This window comes from Phyllopteryx taeniolatus, chromosome 20, assembly GCF_024500385.1.
Source record: "Phyllopteryx taeniolatus isolate TA_2022b chromosome 20, UOR_Ptae_1.2, whole genome shotgun sequence".
Classification (NCBI taxonomy): Eukaryota; Metazoa; Chordata; class Actinopteri; order Syngnathiformes; family Syngnathidae; genus Phyllopteryx; species Phyllopteryx taeniolatus.
This window is the reverse complement of record NC_084521.1, coordinates 11,183,958-11,201,824: the sequence shown is the minus strand read 5'-3', so window position 1 is coordinate 11,201,824 and position 17,867 is coordinate 11,183,958. Positions and strand designations below refer to the sequence as shown.

General features: G+C 39.4%; 1 protein-coding gene across 10 annotated transcripts in view; it reads left to right on the top strand.

Annotated features, from left to right (window-relative positions):
* Positions 1 to 17,867, top strand: part of odad2 (outer dynein arm docking complex subunit 2) — a 63,907-nt gene that overhangs the window by 21,308 nt on the left and 24,732 nt on the right. For all 10 annotated transcript variants that reach the window (XR_009785922.1, XR_009785921.1, XR_009785919.1 and 7 more), the window contains 7 exons: positions 491 to 598; positions 2,002 to 2,152; positions 7,552 to 7,698; positions 9,509 to 9,718; positions 10,883 to 11,116; positions 11,201 to 11,311; positions 12,144 to 12,298. Coding sequence is in view for 3 of the 10 variants with exons in the window: in XM_061758337.1 (XP_061614321.1) it covers positions 491 to 598; positions 2,002 to 2,152; positions 7,552 to 7,698; positions 9,509 to 9,718; positions 10,883 to 11,116; positions 11,201 to 11,311; positions 12,144 to 12,298 (1,116 nt within the window). In the remaining 7 variants the exon portion in view is untranslated. The remainder of the gene's footprint in view (positions 1 to 490; positions 599 to 2,001; positions 2,153 to 7,551; positions 7,699 to 9,508; positions 9,719 to 10,882; positions 11,117 to 11,200; positions 11,312 to 12,143; positions 12,299 to 17,867) is intronic.

Genomic DNA, 17,867 nt, shown 5'->3' with positions numbered 1-17,867 from the left:
AGCATCAGGTGAAAATCGAAGATATTTATAAAATGCACTGAAAATAAAGGAGACCTGTTATTTAATAATATTTTTATACTAATATTTGTTGATACTTAAGCTGCGACTTGACCCGCCGAAAAAACGGAAGAATATGGATGTATGGATGTTAATATTTGATTTAAAATTTATAGGTTCATATTTAATATGGAAATGAATGTAATAATCTGCGATTGGCTGATGACCAGTTCAGGATGTAGCCCAGAACTTCTCATTGAAAGGGCCCCCCTTTGCTCTTTGTTTTAATGGAGAAATATTGTTCTGTTCCGATTAAATTGCTTCTATAGTAGCGTCTTTGTTAAGCACTCCAGGGGAAGCCATTTGGTGCAAGTTAGATTTCATCCATGCCACAGCTGTATCAGATACCTCCAAGATACATCTTATGGAGAGAATTATAGCTATAGAAATAACACAACTGGGCATCATGAGTCTTTATTTTATGTCATTACAGTGAACAGGAAAATATATCTGACGTCGATGCACAGAAGGGAGCCAGGAGCAAGAGTATATCACGTTTTTCAGAGTCCTCTTACGCAGAACAACTGTCCTCTATGAAACTGTGAGTGTCCACTTTGGTTTTCCTTTCTCACAAGCCATGAAACAACAAGTTATAATGTACTGTACACTGAGACTTGGGCAAGCAAGATTCCAGAATGTTTTTATTTTTATTTTTTCAGAAAACCTGATGTGTAAATTAACAGAGGTTTCAAATTTAGATTGTAAAGTTACACTGCTTTTTTAATTTTTATTTTTACGATACTCAACAATAGACCTTTATAGTTTTTTTGAGCAAGAACACAAAAAGATGTTTCATGCATTTTTGGTTTCCTTTTTGACTACATTGATCTTGTGTTTATTAAAAGTAACAGTATTTTGGAATCTCAGCATTGGAGAAAAATGGTATCTCATCAGTGTTGACCTTCTTTCCTCATTTAACATTACTCATGTATCTGTAACCATTTCATTTAAGCTGATTGACTTTATTACACTATCACAGTAACGACAAATACACACCCAGTTTCATAAAAAACTGGGTTATGCCAGATGGAGCAGATTTTGATCATCATCAACCATGCAGTTTGGGTTTTGTCATGCACTGCAACTGAGTGGATGCAATTTAATTTAGTGTATTGTATGTGTTGGAATATGTGGCTAGTGTATTGCTGTTTTTGGCATCTTTTGGGGGTTCACTATCAAGGAAATGAAATTTCTGACAGGCAAGAGGTAATCAAAATGGTTCTTTGAGCAACGCTAAGTTATTACATATTCACAGATAATTGTTTAGAATTTTCTGTTATAGGGGTTATGTGCGACCAACCTCCGCATTTGGGTAAATGGCGGAGCCCATTGCAGGAGACGAGACAAAGCACCCGTAGAACTCTAAACGCCTACAATGTCTTTTGTTTTATACAAGGCATTATCAAGAGTTACCAAAGATTGCAATATTTGATGTTCAGGCTTTGTTTGTGTTTATATATCATATTTGTATAAATAAATGACACATGGACAACAGCCATAAAAAAAATAAATAAAAATTTACCAAGTTTGAGTTCAAATCATCGTATCATCAACCCGTAGTTCTGCTAGTTATCGCAGCATACACAGGAAGTCCGCTAACCTGTTTGTTCACTTGACATTCTGCATATAACGTATTGAAATAAAACTGCAAATTTGCATTTATCCATTCAGAGGAAATGCCAGACAAAGATCCATGGTTATGATGGAACTGACTGAAAATCACATATTTCATTGCTCTCGTGTCCAGCTTTTATGATACCGGTCTATCCTAAAGGCATGATCATTTTTAAAACCCATCTGTGTCTATTTAGATATATGGCTGCTATATCGCCTCCACTGATCCCATGACATTATTTCCATCTATATCTTCCTTCTGCTAAAATTGTGAAGTACCTAGCATGTGGTCTTTAGTGGTCAATAATTTCTGCTTTTTGACTTTTTCAGCAAGACACGACAAACAGGGGAGGTTTTCAGTGAGACTTCATCTGAGAGCGATCAGAGTTATGAGGAAGAGGAGCAGCCAGTACGCCGTCAACGAAACACAGATCACCCCTCAGAATACTGGCAGATCCAGAAGCTGGTCAAGTACCTTAGGGTAAGGAAACGTCACACTGTGCATCACTCATGTCTTCTTCTGATGGATTTCAACCGCAAATGGAGATTTTTAAAACAAAGAGAGAGATGTTGTCCTGTAGACACAGACCGACACAGTTGACAGGAAACAGAAGATCTGTTCTTTTTTTCCTGTCATCTGCGCAAGAACTTTGATGCTGGCCAGAGTTAGTGTTCCTGATTCATTGGCGAATCTTATGTAGCCACAGTGGTGCGTTAGAACCTATAATATAGGGGGATTATGGAAAGTGAACATGCTTTTCCATAATCTGACCTGTCTCAGGCATATCAGGATGCTGATCAGGAAGGAAGAAGGATAACTAGAGATTAAAAGAGATGCTTCTTTCAGATTGAAGTGGTTGGCTGTGCTCGGAGATTCCTGGTTTGTGAGACAGGCCTGTTTGGTTGCCTTCGCGAGCCAAGGCAGAAGGGATCGAGCTGTCTAACGGCACCAGCTGTATGCAGTGTTTGCCCACACCGCAAAAGTATAAAAATGAAGCGCGCCTGTGACAAGTCTGACAGGGCATATGGTGAATATTAATGTGTCAGCGAAGAAAGAAAAGGAAAAGAGACAAAAACAGAGGTTACCCAGACCGCCTCAGAATCCAGTTGACTACTTGAGTTCAGAGATTGCCCATCCTCAATCAGTGGATCCTATTAACTTATTTTGGGGGGGAAATATGCAGAGACTGCATTGCTTCTCTGCCAGCGGGCAACAAATAAAAGTCGTACTCTGCATTTGCATGAGACAGAACCACAACATGGCATGATTTGAACCAGTATGTGACATGTGGATGTTAATTGTGCTATAATTCATAGAGAACCTTTGTTAGGACACCTGGTAACTTTTTAAAGTGTAAAAAATAAATAAAGCAGAATACATCTCTTTCATCCACCTAAAACAAATATCTGCAACACAGCAAAATAAAAATCATAAATCCATCAAAATAATATTTAAAAAATATTGTACAGGTAGACCAAATGTTGTCTCTGGACGGTATATTTTAGTATCTGAGTAAATATGCATATTATAATGAGAGGAGCGGCACGGTGGCCGACTGGTTAGAGCGTCAGGCTCACAGTTCTGAGGACCCGGGTTCAATCCCCGGCCCCGCCTGTGTGGAGTTTGCATGTTCTCCCCGTGCCTGCGTGGGTTTTCTCCGGGCACTCCGGTTTCCTCCCACATCCCAAAAACATGCATGAATTGGAGACTCTAAATTGCCCGTAGGCATGACTGTGAGTGCGAATGGTTGTTTGTTCCTATGTGCCCTGCGATTGGCTGGCAACCAGTTCAGGGTGTACCCCGCCTTCTGCCCGATGATAGCTGGGATAGGCTCCAGCACACCCGCGACCCAAGTGAGGAGAAGCGGCTCAGAAAATGGATGGATGGATAATGAGAGGAAATGCCTACTCTGAAAGTAGGCTGTTGCTTTGTTCCAAAGACAAGCAACAGGGGGTGTAAATGATATGAAAGAAGTGAATTTAGTCAGAGAAAAACAAATGAAAAACAGGTTTGTATGTTTTATACTTTTCAGCTGTATTTTGGTGTGCCAGCTTTTGGGTTGTGTGAGTGTGTATGTTCCTGTGTCAACAAGCTGCTATGCTGCAGGAACCAACACCGCAGCTATCTATCTGTCTTCAAACCACACCGGGCAGTTATTTATGGGCTTTGGCCAATACTCATTTTTATAATATCATTACCATCAGACGCTGAAACTTACCATGAGCCAAGTGAAATATCTGTTTTATTTTTAGGGAGATCTTACTCCCCCTGCATTATAGACAGCTGTTTGTACTATAGGACGTTTAATACTTTCTTGAAGCCACAAACTGATGCTCTGTTTTGTGTTTAATGTGCTTTATGTTGTATCATTTGCCCGCAGAATCAGTTGTTGTTGTTTTTTTTGTTTTTTACAACCAAATGACTGCACAGCTATTCACGTTAAATGGTTGCATGGTTTACGCAAAAGACAACATTTGAAGTCAGTAATGACCATGTATAAGTCTATTGGTATTTGTTTTATGAGGGGGGAAAAAAAACAATAATTTGAAGAAATATTTCAAGATTTAATGCAGAAAGCTACAAAGGCTGTTTTACATTAATCCATCATCATAGATCCACATTAATTGAACAAAGGGGAAACCCTTTTCAGTTTTCTGAATTTGAATGACAGTATCAATTTATTACAACCCAATAGATTTTGGAAGTGTGCCTAATGTTGTAGTCAACGTAGTGGACCTAATAGAATAATGAAAGTATGATCATAGAAACAATGTAAAAAAGTACAGTATTACATTAATAATACTTACTAAACTTAGCAGCACACCGGTTAGTTTGGTTTGTCTGTTTAGCCAATAAGCCTAAAAAATTTGTTCTGTTTTGTCATTGTTCATTCTGCAGTCCTTTACATGCAACAAATTTACAATGTTTTTTTTTGTTTCAGTGATACCCAATTGTGCTAGTGCTATTCATTAGTCACTGCATTTCATCTGATTTAGCGGGCTATCCAGCGGAGTGCGAAGGTCTTTTGCTATCTTTGTACGCCACTGGAGCTATCAGAAGCATTTAAATACGATACACCAAATACAATATACTGTTTTAATGTGAGTTTGTATTGTGATTAATCACACTGCATCATGCTATCAACATGAGTTGTTCTACTGTCACTATAAGGGATGAGTAAGTTGATTAATTGATCATTTAGAAATACGTTTATTGCATGGAATTCATTAGTGATTAATCATGTCTTGAAGTAATTGATGTCTTGAAGTAATTGAGGGATAACACTGTATTCTGTACTGCACTACTTGCATGCAGCCAACCAAAGGCGCAGTTAATTCAACAGAGCACCGATGGGAAATTGAGCGACATCCAGATGAACTCATCATTTTTCTACTCAGCAGACTGGCAGTTTAGAACATTCACAGTCTCCCTTCACTGCAACTTACAAACTATTTTTAAAAAACATTTTAAGGTCATTGTTAAAACGAAAATGTAGTATGTTTCTTAGAAATCATACCACTTGTATAAAACTACTTATACATTACATTTTTAAATTCATACACTTCAGTCAAATGCCCATCCCCCATTCAATATTTAAATGTTGATGTTCAAACACTACCATTTGGTTTTACTGTAATAATTTAAACATCCCAAGACGACTGATTTTTGTTTTTGTGTTTTCAGTTGCTTTGCAGTAATGTAACCTATGACATACTGTAAAAGAAGAAAAGAACAGTACATGAGACACAGTGGACACGGTTTTGTCCATCCATCAATTTTTTTTATACCGCTTACCCTGTTGAGGGTCATGGGGATAGAACCTATTCCAGCTGACTTCAGGTGACCTTGCTCTGGACTCATCACCAGTCAATCACAGGGTACATATAGAGACGGAAAACCTTTCAAACTCACATTTATGCAGTCACTGAATGGGAACTGGATTCAGACTGCCCGATAAACAATAAATGCAAATTGTGCAGAAAAGTCATAAAGCAATATAAAGTGTACCAGTAGTGTGGTAATACAGATCAACAACAGTTGTGCAAATGATGCAGAGTGTTGGAGCTACAAGGATATAGTAATAATGGCCCTTAAGAGATGTACAAAATTGGCAGTGTTACTATGAAATTATGAGTCAGGTTTTTAAGAGCGAAATGGCAAGAGGAAAGAAGCCATTGTAATGTCTGCTGGTTTTAGTTTGCATTGTTGGATAGCACCTACCAGAGGGAAGGAGCTGGAAAATGTGGTGTCAGGGGTGGGGTGATTCCAAGAGAATGTCTGCCTGTAGTTCTTGTAGCATGCAAGTCCTCAAGAGTGGGTAGGGTACCAGTGATCCTTTAGGAAATCCTAAATATCCAATGTAGTTGGATTTTGTGCTTCTTTGTAGCAGCACCAGACCAAGACTGATGGATAAACACAGGACTGATTCAATGACTGCTGTATATAACTACTTCAACAGCTCCTGTAGCAGGCAGTGCTTCCTCAGCATACAAACAATTTTGGTTTTCGTGTCAAAAGTCAAACAAAATTGCAGATCCAGATTGCACATTTGAAGTAATGAACATTTTACTCTTGGAAATGTTTATGCCCTATAAAATAAGGTTCTAATTTATTATGTTTATTGGAGGGATATACATTTTTTCACTCTTGTTTCAACATACATACTGTACAACTACAAATAAGGACTTGTGGAAGGACATAAGCAGGCTTTACATACTAAAAAATACATCTGAAACGTGTTTTTGGTTTGTGAATGATGACATAAAAACACAAATTATGCGTGTCAGGGCAGTAGTTTCACCATCCCCAAGCACTAACCCTAGACCAAAGTTTTAAGTGGCATATGGCATGGCACGCTCACTGTCCATCCACAATAAGATTTTATGTCTGCGGAGAACATAAAAAAAGCTGTAAATCTGGAACATGCCAAATAGTTGATTGTCTCAGAATTTAACCGCACATGTTCTATTTTAAATCCTGGATTGTTTTATTTGAATCTACCATCACTTTGAAGAAAAGAGCTCCTGTTCCCCTCTTCGTCCACTTTTTACTTAGTTACGTTTCAGTTACAACATTGCTGTTCGCTGGGGTACAAGTTTAAAATAAATGAGTGTGTTTAGAAACTGTCAAAACATATTTATCATTTGAAATGCCAGATCCACATTAGTTTTGGGGGGTTGAATGCTAATAGTGTTCTTTTTTTCTTGGAGCAGTACCTAATGGCTTCTGGTCTTGGCACTGGTCGGAGCACAGCCCAGTGTTTGCAAATAATTTATTTCCATCAGCTCCCACCACAAAGCTAAATAGCGACCAGGCTGTGGTATTAAAACATCTTAGCTGGGGTTGTTATGGGGGATACTAGAGAGTGAAGTTGAGGATTGGGAGTATTTCTCTAAAGGCAAACAAACTACCAACTAAGTTCTTTTTCCTTGGGATTGTTACTTGATGGTAATGTGTTCCTTTTGTTTTTAAGTTCAGCTATGTCCAAATGCAGAGGTTGCATCCTTCTGAAGACTACAGTATGTGAAGGCCGATGAGGTCATATAACATTGTGCAAGACAGACAGTGGTCTCTATATTTAAATTTGGAGGAAAAAAATGTAAGTTAACTTTCACTACCAAATATTTTATGCATCTAGGAACATGACATTTCTGTGAAAACATTTTAGTGATGCTAACATATAGCCACCTAGCATTATTATGTAACGGTGGCATTGTGACTCAACCTGGAACTCTCCCCAAAGACTCGACCGTTGAATTCAACAAGGGTTGACAGGGCCTTTGCAGACGCATCTATTTACCTCTATAAACCCACCGAAAGGGCTCTGACTTGGGACACAGATTTTGACTGATCAGTACTGATCGGAATTATAATTCCAGGCAGGCGACCAGACAGCCACTTTGCTGACTCTGTACGCCTTGATGGACTATGACCTGATGCAAGAGACGTATCATCTGGCCATCCAGGATTCAGGTGGCCTGAAAGTCCTCACTAACATTCTACATTTGGACGAAGTCAATCTCCAAGTGAGTCATTTTATCAAGGCTCTATTTAGATGGCCTGCAGACAAGATCAGGGCCAACCTTGTGTGCCAATTTGTATTACAACCCCAATTCCAATGAAGTTGGGACGTTGTGTTAAACAAATAAAAACAGAATACAATGATTTGCAAATCATGTTCAACCTAGATTTAATTTAATACATTACCAAGACAAGATATTTAATGTTTAAACTGATCAACTTTATTGTTTTTAGCAAATAATCATTAACTTAGAATTTTATGGCTACAACACATTCCAAAAAAGCTGGGACAGGGTCATGTTTACCACTGTGTTACATCACTTTTTCTTTTAACAACATTCAATAAACGTTTGGGAACTGAGGACGCTAATTGTTGAAGCTTTGTAGGTGGAATTCTTTCCCATTCTTGCTTGATGGACAGCTTCAGCTGTTCAACAGTCCGGGGTCTCCGTTGTCGTATTTTACGGTTCATAATGCGCCACACATTTTCAATGGGAGACAGGTCTGGACTGCAGGCAGGCCAGTCTAGTATACACACTCTTTTACTACGAAGCCACGCTGTTGTAACACGTGCAGAATGTGGTTTGGCATTGACTTGCTGAAATAAGCAGGGGCGTCCATGAAAATTACGTTGCTTGGATGACAGCATATGATTTTCCAAAACCTGTATATACCTTTCAACATTAATGGTGCCTTCACAGATGTGTAAGTTGGCACTAACACAGCCCCATACAATCACAGATGCTGGCTTTGGAACGGTCCGTCCATAACAGTCCAGATGGTTCTTTTCCTCTTTGCCCCGAGGACACGGCGTCCATAATTTCCCAAAACAATTTGAAATGTGGACTCGTTGGACCACAGAACACTTTTCCACTTTTCATCAGTCCATCTCAGATGAGCTCGGGCCCAGAGAAGCTGGCGGCGTTTCTGGGTGTTGTTGATAAATGGCTTTTGCTTTGCATAGTAGAGTTTTAAGTTGCACTTATGGATGTAGTGCAGAACTGAATTTACTGACATTGGTTTTCTGAAGTGTTCCTGAGCCCATGTGGTGACATCCTCTACACATTGATGTTGGTTTTTGATGCAGTGCCGCCTGAGTGATCGAAGGTCACGGGCATTCAATGTTGGCTTTCGACCTTGCCGCTTACATGCAGTGATTTCTCCAGATTCTCTGAACCTTTTGATGATATTATGGACCGTAGATGATGAAATCCCTAAATTCCTTGCAATTGTACATTGCGGAACATTGTTCTTTAACTGTTCAACTATTTTCTCACGCATTTGTTCACAAAGAGGTGAACCTCGCCCCATCTTTGCTTGTGAATGACTGAGCAATTCAGGGAAGCTCCTTTTATACCCCATCATGGCACCCACCTGTTCCCAATTAGCCTGTTCACCTGTGGGATGTTCCAAACAGGTGTTTGATGAGCATTCCTCAACTTTCTCAATCTTTTTTGCCACCTGTCCCAGTGTTGCAGCCATAAAATTCTAAATTAATGATTATTTACTAAAAACAATAAAGTGTATCTGTTTGAACATTAAATATATTGTCTTTGTAGTGTATTCAATTAAATATAAGTTGAACATGATTTGCAAATCATTGTATTCTGTTTTTATTTATGTTTAACACAACGTCCCAACTTCTTTGGAATTGGGGTTGTATATATACAGACACCAAAGTGCTTGGTACAGTGCCTTGCCTTAAAGTCATGGCCTAACAATTATCCTCCAGTATTGTCTTCTGCAAATGTCAGTCCTTCTTAAATTGCTTTTATTTTTTCCATCAAACAAACACTTTTTTTATGATTTGATTAGCTTGGATCTCTGCGAATCCTCAGAGAGATCAGCCACAATGCCCAAACCCGCCGGGCCATCGTTGACAACGGAGGCTTGCGAAGCATCATTAATGTCCTGGATTCACGAAACAAAGACGTGAAGGCCTTAGCTGCTGAGACCATTGCTAATCTGACCAGCTTCCGCAGGGCAAGGAGAACTGTTAGAAAATACAACGGTATTAGTAAACTGGTAAGTATTTGTCAAACAAAGGTATAGGTCATTGTACATTAATGTATATGTGCAACATACAATTTAGAGAGGAATTTGAATTTAACATATGCCTGAGTCGCATACATACAGGAGGGCCAAACCCAGATCTTTTGTCAGCATCTTGGTAAATGAAACTGACTGGAAATGAAGACTTTTATTTTTATTTTTTTAAATCTATCAAGGAAAGGCGGCACGGTGGCCACGGTTAGCACATCCAGCTCACAGTTTTGAGGACCTGGGTTCAAATCCGGCCTCGCCTATGTAGAGTTTGCATGTTCTCCCCGCTGCTGCGTGGGTTTTCTCCGGGTAATCCGGTTTCCTTCCACATCCCAAAAACATGCACAGAAGGTTAATTTAGACTCTAAATTGTCCGTAGGTGTGAATGTGAGGGTGAATGGTTGTTCAAATGTGCCCTGCGATTTGCTGGTGACCAGTTCAGGGTGTACCCCGCCTCCTGCCTGCAGTTAGCTGGGATAGGCTCTAGCAGGCCTGCGACCCTAGTGAGGAGAAGCTGTGTAGAAAATGGATGGATGGATGTATGTCAAAGGAAACGAAGATGGGAAAAAAAGTTTACAATTGACATCCATTCAGTAATTTTTATGGTATTTTTGTATTTTAAATACAAAACAACACTGCACAATATATGAGGAACCCATTCATGCCCTCTTCATGCATTTATAATTAAAGGATAGAGGTTTACCCGTCCTTTCTGCACCCAGTCTTTTACAAACACCAGATTGGGTGCTGAAGCTAATCAGATAGAATGTCCCCCCTACATCCGATGACCTGCATTCATGTTTGTTGACAGAGCGCCCTGTGATTAAAGGCTCTACACCGTTGTATATTTTCCTCAGACCCAAAATCAGATGTTCTAATGTGCGAGTCACTCAAAAGAGTAGATTGGTGCGAGACCACCTTTGAATCGGACAGTGATAGCCTTGCCTGCTCTGTCTCATTAGGAACTATAGATTTAAGCTGAATGATAGTCATGAATTAGATCTTACATCAGTCCCTCTGGGCAGTTTTCCACTGTACCACCAAGTAGCAATGTAATTAATTTCAGCTCAGATGTGTCATCAGCCTGTTTTATGTGTATGTTAGCTCCATCCATATGTCTGTTTCTTGTATTTTGTCTCTGATCAGGTGAAGCTGCTTGACTGTGCCCCTGATTTAGTGAATGTGGATGCAAAGCAGGAGAAGGATGTCGAGGTAGCCCGCTTTGGGGTTTTAGCACTCTGGAGCTGCAGCAGGAGTCCCAAAAACAAAGAGGCCATCCATAAGGCTGGCGGCATCCCTCTACTGGGACGCTTGCTCAAGTCTCCACAGATGAACATGCTCATACCTGCGGTGGGCATCCTCCAGAACTGTGCCGACGAGGTGAAAACAAATTATCTTCAGACTTAAAGTATATTGTCATCACGATGATTTTTTTGTAGTCCAATAATTGGTTTGACATCACAGGAAAGTTGTAAGAATGCGATTCAAACTGAGGGCCTGATCAAATATTTGGTCCAAAACCTCAGCAACGACAACGATGAACTACGAATACATTGTGCCAATGTCATCTTCAAGGTAACTTTTTAATCCATGTGTTCTAATAAACATTGGAACAGTCTTTGTTGCATATTTGTGGACCCATCAAAAATGAGTACCATATTGAACTTGAGAGATTCAGCTGAAAGGCACATCTAATATTAATAGTTTAGCTTGATAAATACCGTACATTGAGTTAAATAAGTGTCTTCTTTGTATAATAATGTTTCCTTTCTAGTGACATTTCTTGATCTGTCTCCATGCAAGCTCATGCACTGATTTAGATGGCAGTGAATGGCCTTTACATCAAAGCCAAACAAAAAACAAAATATTTCTGTCCTAATAGCCAGTTGAATCCTGGTGCAAAATAAAATCTTCTATTAAAAACACAATACTCGTCTACCTAAACAACAAGCCTAACTCTGTAACACTAATCATAAGCTTTAGCATGGTATGCTTCCAGTGGAACTGAAATGGAAAAAAGATAATATACAATTTCTTAGCAAAAGAACAAATAAAGCCATATCTGTTCGGCTAACCGTTTGCATTCTTTTGAGTAGGGATATTGATCCATTTCTATATCGCTTATCCTGTTGAGGGTTGCGGGACCTACCCGAGCTGACTACACACCGAAAAGCAGACTACACCCTGAACTAGTGTAACATTGTGACTCCAAAAGTGATATTATGATTTCATGAAAATCTGTCATGAGTTTTAGTTTATTAATTATGTACTGTATTTTTTTCCTGTCAAACCAAACTGACAATAATCTCTCACCCTTGTATCTCAGCACCCTGACTCTAAAAATATCTCCAACCCCTTTGTTTGCCACTTAGATATCAACTGTATGTGCATTTGTTATTGATTGCAGTGTGCAGAAAACAAGCAGACCCGCACCTTAGTGAATGAGCACAAAGGTCTGCAGGCCCTGGTTTCACTTCTGGGAAAAAGGGAAAACAAAAAGCTCATGGCTGCCGCCACTGGAGCCATCTGGAAGTGTTCCCTCAGCCCGGAGAACCTGGATGTGTAAGCTTAAGACAGAAGGGACACCCTTATTTTCTCCCACTATACACACACGTATACACACACACAACATGCGTTATTGTCATCATCTCATGGCATTTAACTTTTATAGGGGGCTAGATGTTGTCAGTGTTTCCACTAGCATGATGATATCTTTACTATCGTGTCTGGATGATGTAATTTGCTTCGTAAAATGTTCTCTGGTCTTTAGCGCCGTGACTCGAACATAATTTGCACCAGTAGGCTGCCTAAATATGACAGCATTGCAAAAATGATACAAACTGTTGACATGCAACAAAAGTGGGCACAGTGAGATAATCGTGATGGGCACAATATGCAATTCCTCTAAAATTAGAGGCTAGCAGCATGGAACATTCATAAAACGCTTCGCCTAGCTAATATCAGCAGTTTTATTATTGATACGGGTTTTAGGCATTTTGTACTGAGCAGCCACGATTAAATTACTAAATTTTGTTCAGTTCCATAGCTGGTTCCCTTACCGTACCTTCCCTCTTTTCCGCCACTTGTACCCTTCTGTGATAGCTCACATAAGAAAGACGCACAGCTGGTCTTACACAATTTCCCAGCTTCACCTCAGAGTTTTTAAAATTGCTTTAAAAGTTGTTGGTTTTTCCCTCTGATTTTTGTCCAGTTTCCAAATTGAAGGACCTTTTGGGCTTTTGAATGTTGAGGTTTTACTGTCTTGTTTAATTCAATATATACAGTCTATATAACACTTATCCATTAAATGGTGAAAGTAAGTAGTTGAAAGACTTTGTCTAAGCACTATCAATTTTGTAAAATAACAGGACATTGGATGCTTTTTGAGGTGAGATTATCTGAAAATACCTTTCCTTCCTCCCGAGTGAATAGTTCAAATGGCAGAGAGGAATTTATAGATTCTAGAAAAAAAAGGCTGAGTCGCTCTTAAATGCATCTTTCTGCACTTCATATATCATACGTGACAGAATGATATCCTGCATTTAAAGTCTAATTTAAGTCTTCCCCCAGTGTAGCTGAGTGTATGCTGCCACGAGTTAAGCAAAGCTTGCTTTACAGAAGCAGAAACATCACAAAATGTTTCATGCTATTTTTACTGGCTTTTCTCAAAAAACATGGCATTGAGATTGGAGCTGTTGATGGTAATATTTATAATTGATTGTTGCTCCACAATCATTTAACAAAACACTTCCCGAATAAGTGGGAAACAAATGCTCTGACCACAACTTGGATTCAGATCCAAAACAAGTTAAATGCACAAGCCTTGATTAATATGAGCCAGTACAGGCCAAATGCCATCTGTTCTTGCTTTTCAAAATAGTACATATGTACCATCGATAGCAGCAAAAGGAATACAATAAATCAATTTGCACCCTGCATCACTTGTAGAGCTTATTTAGTAACACTTAAGTGTACAAACGCTGTCTGGTTGCCCTCAGACTAAATCACATCTGTCACCAAGTTATCTTAATGATGGTGCCGCAACAGCCAAATATGAATCGACCTCTCATTTTGTAGCTCTTGTGGATACTTGGGTGTGAATGAAGGGTCAGATGTGGTCACCTCTTCACAAGGAAGTCAGCATGGTGCAGAACAAATATTTTTAGGATTTTATTCGTTTTCCTTTTTTTTTTTTTTTTTTAAACTCCCTGGCCTATTTGAATTTCTTTAAATGTCAAGGTCAGGCAAGAGCTCCATGGACTGAAGTGACCAAGCCATTACTGTCAAAAGGGAAAGGCTCTTAATAGTGGCAAGGCTGAATTTAAGTCATTTTGGAGTGTGTTTTGCAACAACAAACATAAAAGGCAGAGATATTGTTTTTTCTGCTCTTCTTTTGTTAAGTGCGTGCTCCAGGGAAACAGACCTTGGTCGTCAACATTTTTTTACATCACTGATGTTCTCCACGGTCTGGACAATGTACTTGTCCGGGGGACTCCCACTTAAAACAAGAGGAAGCATGTGTTAGCCATTTTGTCTGATTGTTTCATCAAAGTGTTTATTTTAAAACAATATTGTCTACCATAAGCTTATGATTTTCAATGAACCTTCCAAAGCACGGGCAATGTGGGCCAAGATTTTATGTAGTTTGGGAAAAGTCCTCTGCCAGTGATGTGTGGAAACAATGGAACTTTATTTAGTGCAGAGTTATGAATGCATCAATATGTGACCCAGTCAGTGTGTACACAGAGGTGTTATGGACATGTGTAAAAGTGTTAACAAAAGAGTGAGTGAAGAGCCCCTCCAATGGAAAATTATGGCTGCCAGGTTTCGCCGTACAGTAATGCTGGGTGTCTAAATTGGTTCTCAAAGGACTTTGATTGTCCACACTGTTAACCCAGCAAAAACGTTACAAACTTATTATATTACTTATGTTGCTTGTCAACTGGACGATATAAAAAATTCACTACAGATTTTCCTGTCCTCTCACCCTGACACAGCTTTTGACACTTTTCAACGAGCAAAATCAGGTACTGGTTTGGAGGAAAGAAATTACAAAAACAGACATACTTAGCATTAGCTTACCCTGTTGCTGTGTGCCTTAGCAGTATTATACTGAAAGTCTCCACTTTGTTGTAGCACTTTCTTACCAGTACTTCCCGTAGTCTCCTCAAAAACAATTAGCTTGTCCTCCTCCTTATTTAAGGAGTTTGTTAATGTCTTGTTCCGACCGATGCGATCAATGCAATGTGGTTTTTGTAGTTTACCACTGTACTATTTTGAGAAGAGCTGAGCCGAGCCAGTAATCTCTAGTGGAAATGCCACCCTATGGGTGCAGGGTGGTGCATGTACATAGGAAGAACCTATTTAAATATGGGTCTTCTGGATACTGTGGTCTCGATACATCATAATCACAGTGATGCATGCTTATTATTAAACAGACCTGTTTTACTTGTTCAGGTTGACTGGAACAAGTTTTGCTCTGAACAACCAATCAAGAGGGCGGAAAAATGCGACATCATTGAGGACCAGCTCGCTGGCCTTCGAGTGATGAATTTAAAATCAGATTGGTTAAAGAAACATCGCGATTGCAAATACAGTTTAACAGTGGCAGGTGGTGAGTTTGGGACCTGGGCTATAATTGACCTAATCCACCTCTTAATACCACCATCATGTCACAAAATAATGTACAAAAATGCTAAATATGTGTGGCATTAAAGAAGAGACAGAGGCATTTTGCATATTTGAGGATAAGTACCATTATTAATAAAGCAAGAAACACAGTTACCTTTATCTTCCAATACATCACCTCCAAACCTCGACACAGCAAATTCAGAAGTGTTAATTCAACTCCTAGGGAGTTAAATGAACACGATATGTTAACACTATATGTTAATTAGGACTATATGGGTCCAATTTAGATAGAGTTAAAATAAGATGAAACTGTAAAACAAACACTGTGACAGAGTAGGAACAACGCTTTTAGTAGTTGAATTTACTTAACACTGGCATGTAGTGTTAAAAGTTAACACTTTTTTTAAACACTCAATAAGGTGCAAATTACATTAACAGGAAGAGTATCACATATACCTCACCATAAAATATTTTATGGGTTTTTTTTTTTTTAGAATTAAAAATCTTTAGAATTTATTATACAAATGTATGTATTCGTGTTCCTCAAGGGGAAATTCAACTCCCACTCTGACATATACTTTTGGTTGCATACCACACATAGAACCTGAACCAGACATGCGGGCATGCGAGGAGAGCTTCAGAGTGAAAGAGGTGTGCAAAGAGTGTTACACAACTTGGAGCTGGGGCGGCGGAGACAATGCCCTGCTCAAGGGAACCATGACAGTAGCCAGCACGCTCACTAGTATCTCTTCAACAACTTGTTGCCATTTTAACATTTTTATTCATAGCAGAACTTGAATCCACATTCTCTGACTCCAAGACCCAAGTACTGAACTACTACATCTGGCAGTCATTTGATCATCCCCGATTTCACTCCTGAAAACCATACAACACTCCTGAAAACAATACATGCCAGTTTCATTTTCCGAAGAAACCCAGCTTGAATCAACCCATATTTAAAGCAAGCACGTAAAAAACAGCACTGTCTTTGGTATAATACAAGTCACACAATATGACAATGTGGCTGTTGCACAGAAAAAAAGATCTTTGCTTGGCTTGACATCTGAAAAGAGTACATAGTTAAGTTAGCTTTCTGCATTTTTCAACCTGTGATTTATGCAGCTGCGTAAGACAATTAAAACCTTTTTTTTTTTTTTGCCCCGGTGTATTTGACAGACTTTAATGAGCTTCCAGTGGTGTGGAATAGAATTGTTTTTCTTTTCTCATCACATAATTTTGTCACTTGGGATTGGCTTACCAAAAATAAGCACAACTATCTATTCATATAGCTACTGTATGTCAAACGCTGAGTCTCTGATTACAAGATTATACCGAAGTCAGTTGTTCACACTTGGCTTGTATTTAGGGTGAATTTCACCCAAGTTAGCTTTGGCAGCTTGTCTGTTCATTAGCATTGTTTTTTTCTTTCAAGAATAGTCTATTGCTTCTATGGACCCTGACCAAACCGAAATGACCGTGGCCCTTTACAATAGCTTAAGCACCAGGATGCCAGCGACCGTAACTGTGAATAAAAAGATAGTGAATGTTAACTCTACATCAGGGGTTTCTTGAGGTTTGCTTCGACCACATTATATCCCTCTGAAATGTGTGCTGTAGTTTACGACTCAATCCCACTGGGAAACAAGGCACAATCACAAAAAAATCCTTGAGGACAAGTTTTTATGCTACCTGTCTAATTTGAATTTGAACGAGCCTGGTTTGAGACTGATCTTGAGGGCACTGTTGCAAGGTAACATTCAAATTGCAAATTGGGAAATTGGTAATACATGGTTATATTAGCTGTCCTTCTGTCCTGGTATTCTCCTGCATCATCATTTTGTGCCTATATTTTGTTATTCCTTAAATACTGTTGATGACTTTTCCTAACGTGACCCAAAATACACACTTCCTTTGTAAAGATGCTTCAAGGTTTGTGTACACTGAGGCTCTTCTGTGTCAAATGTTACCAATGTCGACTAAAATTGGTTTACCATTTACCATTCATTCATTCATTTTCCATACCGCTTATCCTCACTCGGGTCGCGAGCGTGGTGGCGCTATCGTGGGGGGCGAGAGGCGGGGTACACCCTGAACTGGTGTACTCACTCACATTCACACCTACGGGCAATTTAGAGTCTTCAATTAACATACCAGGCATGTTTTTGGGATGTGGGAGGAAACCGGAGTACCCGGAGAAAATCCACGCAGGCACGGTGAGAACTTGCAAACTCCACACAGGTGAGGCCAGGATTTGAACCCCGGTCCTCGGAACTGTGAGGCAGACGTGCTAACCAGTCTACCGTGCCGCCTTCGATTTACCAGTGTGAGTTACATCAATAAAGCTGAAAATAATGGTTGGAATCTTGAAACTGAAACTGTAGTTTCCATAAGTGTGTGGATTTTTTGTGTGGAGATGTGCAGTGTCATTCTGGCCTCGTGATCAACCCCCAGCTACCTGAGGAGCAAGCTGTCTTTCAATGTGGCAGGTCAACAGTAGACC